General features: G+C 44.3%; 1 protein-coding gene across 4 annotated transcripts in view; it reads left to right on the top strand.

The window, feature by feature from the left end:
* The window catches only part of VCF1 (VCP nuclear cofactor family member 1), a 25636-nt gene that overhangs the window by 7359 nt on the left and 2801 nt on the right, over positions 1–15476 (top strand). For 2 of the 4 annotated variants that reach the window (XM_003810526.5, XM_055100884.2), the window contains exon 3: positions 12890–12952. The exons of the other annotated variants lie outside the window; for them this stretch is intronic. In XM_003810526.5, coding sequence (XP_003810574.3) covers positions 12890–12952 — 63 coding nt within the window. The remainder of the gene's footprint in view (positions 1–12889; positions 12953–15476) is intronic. 4 annotated transcript variants of the gene reach the window in all.

Genomic DNA, 15476 nt, shown 5'->3' with positions numbered 1-15476 from the left:
GCTATGCTGTGCTGTCCTGTCCTGTCCTGTCGTGTCCTATCCTATGCTGTGCTGTGCTGTTGTCCTGTGCTGTGCTGTCCTGTCCTGTCCTATCCTATCCTATGCTGTGCTGTCCTGTCCTGTCCTGTGCTGTGCTGTCCTGTGCTGTGCTGTGCTGTGCTGTCCTGTGCTGTGCTGTGCTGTGCTGTGCTGTGCTGTGCTGTGCTGTGCTGTGCTGTGCTGTGCTGTCCTGTGCTGTGCTGTCCTGTCCTGTCCTGTCCTGTCCTGTCCTGTCCTGTCCTGTGCTGTCCTGTGCTGTCCTGTGCTGTGCTGTGCTGTGCTGTGCTGTCCTGTGCTGTGCTGTGCTGTGCTGTGCTGTGCTGTGCTGTCCTGTGCTGTGCTGTGCTGCGCTGCCCTGTCCTGTCCTGTCCTGTCCTGTGCTGTGCTGCGCTGCGCTGCGCTGCCCTGCCCTGCGCTGCGCTGTGCTGTTCTGTCCTGTGCTGTGCTGTGCTGTGCTGTGCTGCGCTGTCCTGTCCTGTGCTGTGCTGTGCTGTGCTGTGCTGTCCTGTCCTGTCCTGTGCTGTCCTGTCCTGTCCTGTCCTGTCCTGTCCTGTGCTGTGCTGTGCTGTGCTGTCGTGTCCTGTGCTGTGCTGTCCTGTCCTGTGCTGTGCTGTGCTGCGCTGTGCTTCCTGGCAGTGGTATCCTGTGCTGTGCTGTGCTGTGCTGTGCTGTGCTGTCCTGTCCTGTCCTGTGCTGTCCTGTCCTGTCCTGTCCTGTGCTGTGCTGTGCTGTGCTGTCGTGTCCTGTGCTGTGCTGTCCTGTCCTGTGCTGTGCTGTGCTGCGCTGTGCTTCCTGGCAGTGGTATTAACAAGTAACAAGGATAAGTGAATGATGAGAGAGCCAGAGAAGCAAAAGGCAGAGGGAATATCTTTTAAAACGGAAAGTTAAGCCCCAAATAATGAAGTTTTCACTACTGGAATAAATGATTATGTTTGTAGCAGCAAAAAATCAAGTTTAGGGACATTTGGCTGGTTTTTGATGATTGTGTATAAAAGGGAAAATAAAACAATTCATTTTTAATTATATTAACAATTTAGACAATAAAATATTTTATTAATAACATTACTAATGAAAATGTTTTCTTTTAATTCTGAGGTAGGGCCATGAGGTCAGTTTCCTTGAAACTAAGTTATGTAAGAGAAACCATTTCCTATGTTTTCCCTGAATGAATAAGCTTTGTCACCCAGACTGGAGTGCAGTGGTGTGATCTCAGCTCACTGCAACCTCTACCTCCCAGGCTCAAGCAATACTCCTACCTCAGCCTCCCAAGTAGCTGGAACTACAGGCACATGCCACCATGCTGGGTTAATTTTTTAAGGTTTTTTTTTTTTTTTTTTTTTTTTAGAGACGACGTCTCACTATATGGCCCAGGCTGGTCGTGAACTCTTGGGCTCAAGCGATCCTCCCACCTCAGCCTCCCCAAAATGCTGGGATTACAGACTTGAGCCACCATGCCTGGCTAGAATTCCCTTCCTTCCTTCCCTCTTTCTCCCCTCCCCTTCTCTCCCCTCCCTTCTCCTCCCCTCCCCTCCACTTTCCTCTCTTCCCCTCCTTCCTCTCTTCCTTTCTCCCTCCCTCCCTTCTTCCCTCCCTCCTTTCCTTCCTCCCTTTCTTTCTTTTCTTTCTGACAGGGTCTCCCTCTGTTGCCCAAGCTGAGTGCAGTGGAATGATCATGGTTCACTGTAGCCTCAACCTCCTGGGCTCAAATGATCCTTCCTCCTCAGCCTCCTGAGGTGCTGGGACTACAGGGATGTGCCACCAAACCTGGCTAATTTTTTTTATTTTTTGTAGAGACAGGGTCTTGCTATGTTGCCCAGGCTGGTCTTGAACTCCTGGCCTCTGACCCTCCTCCACTGGGCCTGGCCAAATTCTTTTTCTTCTTTTCTTTTTTTTGTTAACCTGGCTGTTTAAGAATTCTTTTTCTTATAACTTGAACTTCGTGAGGAATTTTTTTTTAATTCTAAGAGAGATTTAAAAGTTACTTACAATTCATTTCTAAAAGTTAACCTTTTCGCTTAAGTACAATAATAATGGCGAGTACTAGGAAATATGTGAGGTGTTTTATTTATGTTAAACCATTAAATTGTGCCACAAGTAAATCACAACTATCTGTACAGTGGAGATAATAGTATCTGCCTCTTCTTTCCTAGATACTATAAAGCTAAATAACGTGAACTGATTTGCCGGATTAGTTATATAGAGAGAAACTTCATGTGTGCATAAATTAATGTGTGCATAAATGGCTTCTTTCCTCCATTTTATTTTTTTATTGTTTATTGTTTTTTGAGAGGGAATTTCACTCTTGTTGCCCAGACTGGAGTGCAATGGCGCAATCTCGGCTTGCCATAACCTCTGCCTCCTGGGTTCAAGCGATTCTCCTGCCTCAGCCTCCCGAGTAGCTGGGATTACAGGCATGTGCCACCACACCCCGCTAATTTTGTATTTTTAGTAAAGGCAAGTTTTCTCCATGTTGGTCAGGCTGGTCTTGAATTCCTGACCTCAGGTGATCTACCTGCCTTGGCCTCCCAAAGTGCTGGGATTCCAGGCGTGAGCTACCGTGCCCAGCCTGTTTTAGTAGGTATTATTATCTCCACTTCTCAGATGGAAAAATTGGCACACAGAAAAATAGTCACTTGTCCAAAGAACACAGCTAGTAAGAGGCAGAGGAGGAACGGAGCCCCAGGGTGTGGTTGTTGGGCTGCACGCTCCTGACCATGGTGTGTGCTCTCCCAGAAGATAGAGCAGAGGTTCTGTGACACTTTGCTAAATATATCCAGGAGCAGCTAGAGCCTAGTCTTCTCTTTTTTTTTCTTTTTTTTTTTTTTTTGAGACAGAGTTTTGCTCTGTCACCTAGGCTGGAGTGCAGTGGCGTGATCTCAGCTCACTGCAACCTCCACCTCCCAGGTTCAAGTGATTCTCCTGCCTCAGCCTCCTGAGTAGCTGGGATTACAGGCACCCGCCAGCTCGCCCAGCAAATTTTTGTATTTTTAGTAGAAATGGGTTTCACGATGTTGGCCAGGCTGGTCTCAAACTCCTGACCTTAGGTGATCCATCCGCCTTGGCCTTCCAAAGTGCTGGGATTATAGGCGTGAGCCACCGCGCCCAGCCCTAGTTTTCTTTTGAGTCAGGAACAGAGAAGAACAATTTTCCTTCTCTTTTTATCTAGAAGCTGTTTTTTCCAAGTACATGGCATGATATGATCTTAGCTATAAAGCAATTTTAGATTTCTAGCAAGAAAAAAAACAAAAATGCGGTCTTGTGGGTTTTTTTTCCAAATCTCTGATTAGTGCTTGAATTGAAGACTTTGAATTTTAACTCCAGTAACTTGGACTTAATGACTTATGAGCCTTAGAATACTATTTTTTTAAGTTGAAGTATTTACTAATTTAATTTTTTTTTTTTTTTTTTGAGACAGGGTCTTGCTCAGTTGCCTAGGCAGGAGTGCAGTGGTGCTGTCATGGCTTACTGCAGCTGTGAACTCATGGGCTTAAGCACTCCTCCCTGCTCAGCCTCCCAAACATCTGGGACTACAGGTGTGCGCCACCACACCTGGCTAGTTTTTTTTTTTTTTTTGAGACAGAGTCTCGCTCTGTCCCCAGGCTGGAATGCAGTGGCGCATCTCAGCTCACTGCAACCTCCGCCTCCGGGGAGGGTTCAAGCAATTCTCCTGCCTCAGCCTCCCGAGTAGCTGGGACTACAGGGGACCGCCACCACGCCCAGCTAATTTTTGTACTTTTAGTAGAGACAGGGTTTCACCATGTTGGCCAGAATGGTCTTGATCTCTTGATCTCATGATCTGCCCACCTCGGCCTCCCAAAGTGCTGGGATTACAGGCGTGAGCCACCGCGCCCGGCCCACCTGGCTAGTTTTAAAATTTTTTTTGTGGAGATGGGGGTCTCCTCATGTTGTCCAGGCTGATCTTGAACTCCTGGGCTCAAGCAATCCTTCCACCTTGGCCTTCCAAAGTATTAGGATTACAGGCGTGAGCCACCATGCCCAGCCTAATTTTTTGTTTCGTGTAAAGCCATTCTAGATGAATCATATTAGTTAGCATCTATCTCAGGCTCAGTTTTCTCTTCACTGAGCAAGAAGTGAAATGATTTCATCAATTTTTTTCTATCAAATCCTGATCTTGGGCAACTATTTGGATGGGTAAAAACTACTTAGATTTAACTTAAATTTTTTTTTTAGGGTCTAGTCTTTTTAGGTTGAATTCTATTATTTACATGTAGAAGGAGTAATGTTCTTTACTTTCAGTTTTAATATCTTTATCTACAAATTACACTGGAAGTTTCTGTGTAAATCTAGCTTCTGTTACCTAGGTATATGCCTTGTAAAAAGTGCTTCTACTTGAGTAAATAAAAGCAGTATCTTCTCATCCTTCGGAGGGAAGAAATTAAAATCTAAATTTGGCTGGGCCCGGTGGCTCATGCCTGCAATCCCAGCACTTTGGGAGGCCAAGGCGGGCAGATCGCGAGGTCAGGAGTTCGAGACCAGCCTGACCAACATGGTGAAACCCCGTCTCTACTAAAAATACAAAAATTAACCGGGCGTGGTGGCGCGTAACTGTAATCCCAGCTACTCAGGAGGCTGAGGCAGGAGAACTGCTTGGACCCGGGAGGCGGAGGTTGCAGTGAGCTGAGATTGCACCACTGCACTCCAGACTGGGCGACAGAGCGAGACTCCACCTCATAAAAAAAAAAAAAAAAATCTAAATTAAAAAAAAAGCAATACCTTTTAAAAGTACAAAGACCTCAATTTTTTTTAATACCTTTAACTTAGCTTAACAAGACCATTTTGATTTTTTAGACCAGTGTGAAGTAATATCAGATAGAGAGTGAAAAAATGTGGAGATAAAACAGAAGTGGCTGCCGGGCCATGTCTATAATCCCAGCACTTTGGGAGACAGAGGCAGGTGGATCACCTGAGGTCAGGAGTTTGACACCAGTTTGGTCAATATGGTGAAACCCCGTCTCTACTAACAATACAAAAATTGGCTGGGCGTGGTGGTGCATGCCTGGAGTCCCAGTTACTCAGGAGGCCTAGGCAGGAGAATCACATGAACCTAGGAGGCGGAGGTTGCAGTGAGATGAGATCGCACCACCGCACTCCAGCCTGGGTGACAGAGCGAGTCTCCATCTCAAAATAAAAAACAAAAAAAAGAAGTGGCTTACCTAGGACAGCTTCAGCCCCTTTGTCTCTACTAGAAGGCAAAATTTTTGATGTTAATATTAAAATCCTAAGGGAATTTTTAGTGGGAATGCGGAAGTGTGAGAAATTAAAAAAGAATAGAACCAGGGGATCCATTTATCATAAAGTTAGGAGTCTATAAATTCATTTGTTTTAAACTGATAAGAATTAGCTGAGTGTTGGGTGATTTTTTAAAAAATAATGTGAATTCATATGACAGTAGGAGTATTTAGAATAATTTTTTTAAATGTTATTTTAAGCTCTTCATTCTTGCCCATTCTCATCTTTAATCCGTCTTAGAGTTGTAGTATTAATACATTCTAAGAGACAGACTGATTTGGCCGACTCTTTTCAGTGAAACTGTTAGGATTGTGTGTTTAGAACCCTGTAGCAAATTAACTCTGAAATTAAGTTTTTTTTTTTTTTTTTTTTTTCTTTTTTTGGAGACAGGGTCTCACTCTGTCTCCCAGGCTAGAGTGTGGTGGTATGATCATGGCTTACTGCAGCCTTGACCTCCCCAGGCTCAGGTGATCCTCCCACCTCAGCCTCCTGAGTAACTGGGACTACAGGCGCGCACTGCCATGCCCAGCTTATTTTTATATTCTTCTTGTAGAGACAGGTTTTCACCATGTTGCCCAGGCTGATCTCGAACTCCTGGACTCACGCGATCCACCTGCCTCGGCCTTCCAAAGTGCTAGGATTATAGGCATGAGCCACCATGCCTGGCCTGAGATTAATTTCATTTTTTTTTCTTTTTTCTTTTTTTTTGGAGACAGAGTCTCGCTCTGTTGCCCAGGCTGGAGTGCAGTGGTGTGGTCTCCGCTCACTGCAAGCTCTGCCCCCCAGGTTCACACCATTCTCCTGCCTCAGCCTCCCAAGTAGCTGGAACTACAGGCGCCTGCCACCACACCCGGCTAATTTTTTTGTATTTTTAGTAGAGACGGGGTTCCACAGTGTTCGCCAGGATGGTCTCAATCTCCTGACCTGATCCACCCACCTCGGCCTCCAGAGGGCTGGGATTACAGGCATGAGCCACCGCGCCCAGCCGAGATTAATTTCTTAAAAGATCCATTCAAAAGGGAGGAACAGTGCTGTTAGTCTAATTTATAGAATACATTTACTTTGCTTACAGTTTAAGTCCTTGATATGTTTGTAAATACCTCAATTCACAGCATACTAAGCTACCCCAAGCAGTTTCGTCGTTTTTTTTTTTTTTTTTTTTTTGAGACGGAGTTTTTCTCTTGTTGCCCAGGCTGGAGTGCTATGGCACAATCTTGGCTCACTGCAACCTCTGCCTCCCGGGTTCAAGCGATTCGCCTGCCTCAGCCTTCCGAGTAGCTGGGATTACAGGCAATGCACAACCACACCTGGCTAATTTTTTGTATTTTTTTTTTTGAGACGGAGTCTCGCTCTGCCATCCAGTCCGTAGTGCAGTGGCATGATCTCGGCTCACTGCAAGCTCCGCCTCCCAGGTTCATGCCATTCTCCTGCCTCAGCCTCCCAAGTAGCTGGGACTACAGGCACACGCCACCACGCCTGGCTAATTTTTTTGTATTTTTAGTAGAGACGGGGTTTCACCGTGTTAGCCAGGATGGTCTCGATATCCTGACCTCGTGATCCGCCCGCCTCGGCCTCCCAAAGTGGTGGGATTACAGGCATGAGCCACTGCGCCTGGCCATTTTTTGTATTTTTAGTAGAGACGGGGTTTCTCCATGTTGGTCAGGGTGGTCTCGAACTCCCGAGCCCAGGTGATCTGCCCACCTCAGCCTCCCAAAGTGCTCGGATTACAGGCGTGAGCCACCGCACCCAGCAGCAGTTTCTTATTGAAACAGAATGTTAAAATCTGTTATTAAGTACTGAAGATATACACATACACATCTTTTTCTACTGCTGGGCATTATTTTTTGGCCTGTTGAAATGGAAACAAAGTGAAGTGATACTAATAATACAGTATTTCCATTCAGAAGGAACTTTAAACACATTGTGTGGTCCAGTTTCACCTTATAAGGGTAACAAAGGTATAGAAAGGATGTTATTTATTCATGGAGACAGAAAAGTTATCACCTGCATTTTCTTTCCTTGCTTATTTATAAAGTGGTTTTAATTAACCCACTGAGTTCGTTTGGAATCTTGTCTCACCAATATTGGTAGATCTGAAGTCTTCTGAAATTATTGGACACTTTGGAAGCACAAAATTTTACATTAGATGCTCTGATAGACTTGGCTGGGATCATCTCTTGCATTTAATCCAGATTCTGTGGCAGCCTTAGAATGAAAATGAGCTTCATCATGACTCCAGAGATGGAGTATATACTGTGGGTAAGATTCCTCTTTTAAGGTTCACATTAATTGAAAGCACCATTGAAAGAGGGGATGGAGGTAAGGGGAAGCTGGGGCTTGACAGAAAATAAAATACTACATTGATCTTTTCTTTTTGGAGGTAGAGTCTCGCTCTGTCGCCCAGGCTGGAGTGCAGTGGCGTGATCTCAGCTCACTGCAACCTCTGCCTCCTGGGTTCAAGCAATTCTCCTGCCTCAGCCTCTCAAATAGCTGGAACTCCAGGCGCACGCCTCCACGCCCGGCTAATTTTTTGTATTTTAGTAGAGACGTTTTCACCATGTTGCCCAGGCTGGTCTCAAACTCCTGAGCTCAGGCAATCCACCTGCCTCGGCCTCCCAAAGTGCTAGGATTACAGACATGAGCCACTGCGCCTGGCCTTTATTTTTTATTGTTTATTTTTGAGGCAGAGTCTCACTCTGTCACCAGGCTGGAGTGCAATGGCACGATCTCAGCTCACTGCAACCTCCGCCTCCCAGATTCAAGTGATTCTCCTGCCTCAGCCTCCCGAGTAGCTGGGACTGCAGGTGCACGCCACCACGCCCAGCTAATTTTTGTATTGTTAGTAGAGACAGGGTTTCACCATGTTGGCCAGGATGGTCTCGATCTCTTGACCTCGTGATCCACCTGTCTGGGCCTCCAAAGTCCTGGGATTACAGGCATGAGCCACCACGCCTGGCCTTTTTTTTTTTTTTAAATTGAGACACAGTCTCACTCTGTCCCCCAGGCTAGAGTGCAGTGGCACATTCTCAGCTCACTGCAACATCTATCTCCTGGGTTCAAGCGATTCTCCTGCCTCAGCCTCCCGAATAGCTGTGATTACAGGTGCTTGCCATTATGGCTGGCTAATTTTTGTTTTGTTTTGTTTTGGTTTTTTGTATTTTTAGTAGAGATGAGGTTTCACCATGTTGGCCAGGCTGGTCTCGAACTCCTGGCCTCGAGTGATCCACCCGCCTTGGCCTCCCAAAGTGTTGAGATTACAGGCATGAGCCACTGCGCCCAGCCCTGCTTTTCAAATTAAGAAGAGAAAGCATTTGGTTCTAGATAATATACACATAGCTCTCTTTTTATGAAGTGGAATGGCTTAGTGATTAATATTTCTGTCTGAGGTGGGGGTGCTTTCTTAAGGTTATTAGTAGAAATGGTGTTTGGAGTTGTTTAGTTTCTGCCATGGGTATAAGTGAGTTGTCTCTTAAACTGACTTTGCACACTGGAAAAATAAAATTAAAGGCAGGCCTGGCTGAGAGACCAGAGCTTCTGTGCCCTTTGATGTATCATTTGAGCCCTTTGGACTAAGAAAATGAACTTCAACTTCCCCGTCCTCTGCTTCACAATTTAGTTATATCTAGCCCTTCTGCCAAAGAGAGTAGTGTGTCCTTCTGCCTTTTTGCTCTATATTCTCTCAAGACTCCTGAAAGCTTTTTCTAGTATTTCTCCCTTCTTTTCGGCTCTTCAGATTCCTTTTACCCACTGTTTCTTTCCCTGGCCTGCTAGTGGGCTCTTTTCCCCACTCACCTCCTCTCTGCCTTGTTTTCCCCTCAGCTTCCTGTGTGCCTTCTCCCTCTCCCTCCCGCCAGTCACCTTCAGTTGCCTGCAGCCACTGCTGGGACTTTCTCATCGGCCTTCCCTCCCTTACTCTCTGGATCCTGGCTTCCTCCTTGACTCTGTTCAAACTTTTTGCCCGGCTCACCAATGGTCTTTCCATTCAGCAAACAGTTCCCAAACACCTGCTGTCTGCCCAGCACTGTCCTGATGCTCAAGTACCCTATGTCTTCTTCCTCTCCTTCCGGAGTTCTTTCCGTCCCCCTCGGGGGTGGTGCGTGTTCTCCTTCCTTGTCATTTCCACAGTCCTCCTGGGCCTGCCTTCCTGCTTGTTGTATTAGGAAAGCTCCCAGTAGGGCTCTGCTTTCAGATCCTTAACCTCATTCATCTCCCACAGATTCCTAGGATCCCCACTCGTAAGTATAGACCTGAGCCAGTCTTCCATGCTCAGGACCCACCTGTTCCTGTAGCCCTCATGGCTCTTGATAATCTAGCCATCACCTCTTGTGCAGTTTCCCTCTCACTCACTCCTGTCAAGGGCCCACCGACACCACACCTTGCTTTTCTGAGTTTGCTCTTGTTCCCATTGGTCATACCCTGCCTGTGAAAATTCTTCCTTATCCTCCTGGGCCCAGCTGAGACACCATTCATGTTAAGGATCCTCTCCTAGTACTCAGTCAGCATCCATTGCTGGATTCCCATCACCACAGTAGCTGTGAACTGTTGTTACCAATGGGTATGGTGCCACCATTTTCTTGATTCAGCTCAGTAAATATTTACTGAATGCTTCAGCAGCCCTAGTGGAACGCCTTGTACATAGTAAGCACACAAACATTTCTTTGCCCAGTGGTTGGATGTGAGAACAAGCTGCACCCTCCTTTTGCCAGCATGGTGCTGAGGTGGGGCCCTGGCATTTACACTTTAAAAAGCCCCTAGTGGCCAGATGCAGTGGCTTACACTTGTAATCCTAGCACTTTGTGGGGCTGAGGCAGGAGGATATCTTGAGCCCAGGAGTTCAAGACCAGCCTGGGCAACATAGTGAGACCTCGTCTCTACAAAAAATAGCTGGGCATGGTGGCATGCGCCTGTAGTCCCAGCTGCTCAAGAGGCTGAGGCAGGAGGATCGTTTAAGCATGGGAGGTCAAGGCTTCAGTGAGTTGTAATCATGCCACTGCTCCAGCCTGAGTGACAGAGCAAGACCTTGTTTCAAAAAATGAAATAAAAAGCCCATAGGTAATTCCAAAATAGATTGTATCATGGCAGTTCTCTTCTGGGTCTTACCCAGATGTCTGCAGTTATAAGGATACAGTGGTAGGTTTTATTATTACCGAAACTAACCTAGAATCCTTCTTTTTCACACAGATCTTCAAGACAGGACTCTTTGTATATTGTTGAGAGAGATTCTTGGCCAGAGCCTTCATAAATTTATCTTGCTTGTGTTCACAGACCTGCAAGGGGTTTTTATTTCACAGATCACACACAGCTTTATTCTCTTTTGATTGTGTCATGAAAACAGCCTGGTCAGATGTCATGTCAGCACTAAGCCTAAATAGACAATTCAGAGAAAAGAAAATGAGCTTTGTAACCGTTGATTTGGTTAAACTGTTTGATGAGTCTGTAAGGAATCAGGATCATAAGAGTGGGATTCCTATTTGATGGTCCTTCTCAGTCCCAAAGTCTTTGGACCCTTGTTTCTCTTTTGGTAAAAGAATTTGCTGTCTTTTCGAGAACAAATGTGACAAGGTAAACACTTCTCTACTAAGATAGCAGTTTCCATTTCCAAAGCCGTGCATCATCAAGTATTGGCTTTTGCCCTCAAGCAATCTGATATTAAAAAGCTTCAACTAAATGAGGGAAATAGGATTTTTTCCTGTTTCAAGATTTTTACTTTAGGAGACAAAAATGTTTTACTTCTGTATATATCTTAAGGCACTAATACAGACTTCAAATTTAGTTTTATGCCTTTTGGGTTAAAAGTGAAGAATGGTCTTTCCTTTATCCCATAAAGCAGATGACTTTGGTGGCTGACAGTGTTAAGATCAACTACAGTAACTTCAAAAAATTTTTTGACCCTGTTCCATAGAAATGCTTTATTTTGTAACCCAGTACATACCAAATATATTTGTGAATAATTGAAAGAAAGCTTCACAGAACAATATCCTTATGTTGCACTCTGTTGTCCTTTTTTTTTTTTTTTTTTTAAATGCTGGTTGTAACCCACCAATTTGATGCTGGTTTCACTCTCAATTTGAAAAATCCTGGTCCATCTATAGATTGTGTGACACTCCCTAAGCCTCCACAGTAGTGAGAAAACTGGTCTGAATTGTCAGAAAATAGAAACCAAAGCCTCAGTAGTTTAAAACTATCATTGGTCTGCTCAATGCAAGTTAATACAACTGAAGCAGCTTTAGAAGTTCTGAGGTAGTTAAGGTGAAACAATCTTCTCAAAATCATATTGGCAGTATCAATACTTTTCAGTCTCCATTTTGAAGTTAAATGTAATTGAAGACCTTACTTGGTTTCCTAGTAGCATTCTTTTTTTTTCTTTTGAGGCAGAGTCTCACTTTGTCACCCAGGCTGGAGTGCAGTGGTGCCATCTCGGCTCAGTACAACCTCTGCCTCCCAGGTTCAAGCGATTCTGCTGTCTCAGCCTCCTGAGAAGCTGGGACTACAGGGATGCGCCACCACGCCCGGCTAATTTTTGTATTTTTAGTAGAGACGCGGTTTCGCCATGTTGGCCAGGCTGGTCTCGAACTCCTGGCCTCAAGTGATCTTCCTGCCTCAGCCTCCCAAAGTGCTGGGATTACAGGTGTGAGCCACCATGCCTGGCCCATGGTAGCATTCTTTAGTTCACTTACTCATTATCAGTTTCTTCCTCAAAAGAAATGTTTTTTGATAGACACTTGAGAAAATAAATTTTAAAATAAAATGGAAGATCCAAATTGTAAATATTTTGTCATATATATCCTTCCAGATTGTTTTTGGTGTATATAAATATATGTATGAATACACTTGAGAAAAACATTTTAAGAATCAACTGATATACTATATACACTGCTTAGTATGAACTGAAATGATGTAAAAAATGATGCCAAAGACTTCGATGTTAGTATATGTATGTCTCTATGATCATTGCTAATGGCTGAATAGAATTTCATCATATATGTATATTAATGGATGTAATATAATTAAACCAATTCTCTATTAGACATTTAGGTTGTTTCCAATTTTTAGCCATTATAAACAAGGCCCAGTAAACACCTTTTTTTTTTTTCTTTTGAGACAGAGTCTTGCTTTGTTGCCAGGCTGGAGTGCAGTGGCGTGATCTCAGCTCACTGCAACCTCCGCCTCCCGGGTTCAAGTGATTCTCCTGCCTCAGCCTCCCAAGCAGCTGGGACTACAGGCACGCACCACCACGCCCAGCTAATTTTTGTATTTTTAGTAGAGACGGGGTTTCACCATGTTGGCCAGGAAGGTCTCGATCTCTTGACCTCATGATCTGCCCATCTCAGCCTCCCAAAATAGTGGCATTACAGGCGTGAACCACCGCACCCAGCCAAGATTTTTTAAATGAACTGGAAATTGCAAATCTACCTAACCCTAAAAAAAATAAAAAATAAAAAAAAGTTATGTACAGAAATCTTCGCTAATCTATTTAAAGAACTTTTGCCTTTTCTTAGAGTAGCATCACCCTTGTGCTATTATAGTACGAAATAGATATAATTTGAGATGAAAACTTGACTTACTAGAAACTGATTGTAGTTCTTGCCTTGATTTTCAGACAGTACCTGTAATGAGAAACAGTAAAGAAAACAGACTAAGAGGAAACAAAGCGTTCTGCGCGGTGGGTTTCTAATTGAGTGTAGTGACCTGTTTGTTAAATATTCATGATTCGCAAGGTGCAAGTGGCCATTCTACATTGTTATACTAGGTTAGGAGACGCCTTTGTAGAATACAATTTTTGTTTTTGACTTTGACTTCTTAAGCCTCTAAGTAAATACAGTTGCAGCTGCTGCAAATCCTGCTATCTGACTTCATCAGCCCGGCCCATTATCATCCTTTCATGAGGTTTTTATTTTTTTATTTTTTTATTCTAGAAAGAGGGGTTGTCCCCTGCTACCTGTAGGTATTGGGGTATGTGACCATAGCTCCAATGGCCTCGGCACCATCACAAGTCTTGGTTTGAGTCTTGTTAATGATGGCAGCTTTGTGAACATTGCTTGTTTTCCTTGTTTCAGATAAGTTATCTATATGCATATTATTGGATGTAATTTTTGGTCAAAAAAGGGATAGAACTAGGATTTTAATAATCACTTTAAAATATATATGTGTAAACAGCATTTTGTTTATTTAATTTATACATTTTTATAATAAAAATACATAATAACCACATGGCAAAAAAGTTGAAGTGTAGAAAAAGTCAAGCAGCTATAATCTTTCCATCCCGATATAACTACTGTGATTTCGTTCTTTCTTTCCAGTCTTTATTTTTTTTGAGACAGTCTCATTCCGATTGCCTAGGCTGGAGTGTGGTGGTGCAATCTTGGCTCACTGCCACCTCGACGTCTGAGGTTCAAGTGATTCCCCCACCTCAGCTTCCTGAGTAGCTGGGACTATAGGCGCGAGCCACCACGCCCAGATAATTTTTTTGTTTTGTTTTGTTTTTGAGACGGAGTCTTACTCTGTCACTAGGGTGGAGGGCAGTGGCGTGATCTCGGCTCACTGCAACCTTCACCTCCCGGGTTCAAGCGATTCTCTTGCCTCAGCCTCCCTAGTAGCTGGGACCACAGGCACACACCACCATGCCCAGCTAATTTTTGTGTTTTTGGTGGAGATGGGGTTTCACCTTGTTGGCCAGGATGGTCTCGACCTCTTGACCTCGTGATCCACCTGCCTCGGGCTCCCAAAGTGCTGGGATTACAGGCATGAGCCACCGCGCCCGGCCTTTTTTTTTTTTTTTTGAGATGAAGTCTTGCTCTTGTTGCCCAGGCTGGGTGCAATGGCGCGATCTCGGCTCACTGCAACCTCCGCCTCCCAGGTTCAAGCGATCTCCTGCCTCGGCCTCCCTAGTAGCTGGGATTACAGCCGCCTGCCACCATGCCCGGCTAATTTTTGTATTTTTAATTGATACGGGGTTTCACTATGTTGGCTAGGCTGGTCTCAAAACTCCTGAGGCATGAGCCACTGCACCCGGCCAATTTTTTTGTATTTTTAATGGAGATGGGGGTTTTGCCATGTTGGCCAGGCTGGGGTTTTGCCATGTTGGCCAGGTCTCGAACTCCTGCACTCAAGCAGTCCACCTGCCTCAGCCAACCAAAGTGCTAGGATTACAAGTGTGAGGCACTGCACCCGGCCTCCTGTCTTTTTTTTTCTTATGTGTAGACTTTACCTAGTTGTAAGCAGACATTTCAGAACCAATGTCTTTGCCTAAGGGAACATAAATTTGGATGTATTAAAGGGCTAAGTTTTAAAAAACAATTATACGCTAGATATTAATTACTAGAATTCTTTCTCATGTGCCGAATACAATATTGTATTGCATTGTAAACACAGAAAGGTACTGCCAATTGAGTTATCAGGGTTGTCATTTATTAGAAATGCAATAGTAAAATTGTAAAATAAGGCTGGGCATGGTAGCTCATGCGTGTAATCTTTTCTGCCTGGCACTTTCAGAGGCCAAGGCAGGAGGATTGCTTGAGCTCAGGAGTTGGAGACCAGCCTGAGCAACATAGCGAGATCTTGACTCTACTAAAAAAAAAAAAAAAAATTAACTAGGCATGGTGGCGTACGCTTGTAGTACAAGCTGCTTAGGAGGCTGAGGTGGAACAATTGCTTGAGCCCAGGAGATTGAGGCTGCAGTGAGCTTGATCCACTGCACTCCAGCCTGCGTAACAGAGTGAGACCTTGTCTCCAAAAAAAATGGTAAAATACCATAATTCTGAAATGGGTCCTTCGTGTCACCCTCCCCTTTGAGAGTCCTAGTGGTGGAAGGCGGGAATTTCTGAAAGTGACTTTTTTTTTTTTTTTTTAAACATGAACTGCAGAATGAAAGTGACTCTTATCAGGGATCTCCGAGTAGCCTCTCCAAGATGACTAAAACACCAAGTCATGTTAGTTACATTAAAGAAAAAGTTAGGCACGCTCATGTACACACATGTACATATGAACTGCAATAATGCCAACATAAGATAACTTGACCAGAAGTCTATTAAAGTCCTTTCATGGTCTGTGTCCTGCAGTTACAGAATACCATTTTGTGTCTATGATGATCACAAAATTGGCATAGGTTTTTAGTTTTTATCTTCACTTATACCCAGAAGCCATCTTATTTGTCACCTTTTTTATACTCTGTCCCAATGACTCATGCA

The sequence above is a fragment of the Pan paniscus genome, chromosome 19 (assembly GCF_029289425.2).
Source record: "Pan paniscus chromosome 19, NHGRI_mPanPan1-v2.0_pri, whole genome shotgun sequence".
Classification (NCBI taxonomy): Eukaryota; Metazoa; Chordata; class Mammalia; order Primates; family Hominidae; genus Pan; species Pan paniscus.
The sequence above is the reverse complement of the archived record's forward strand: the minus strand, read 5'-3'. Positions and strand labels throughout refer to the sequence as shown.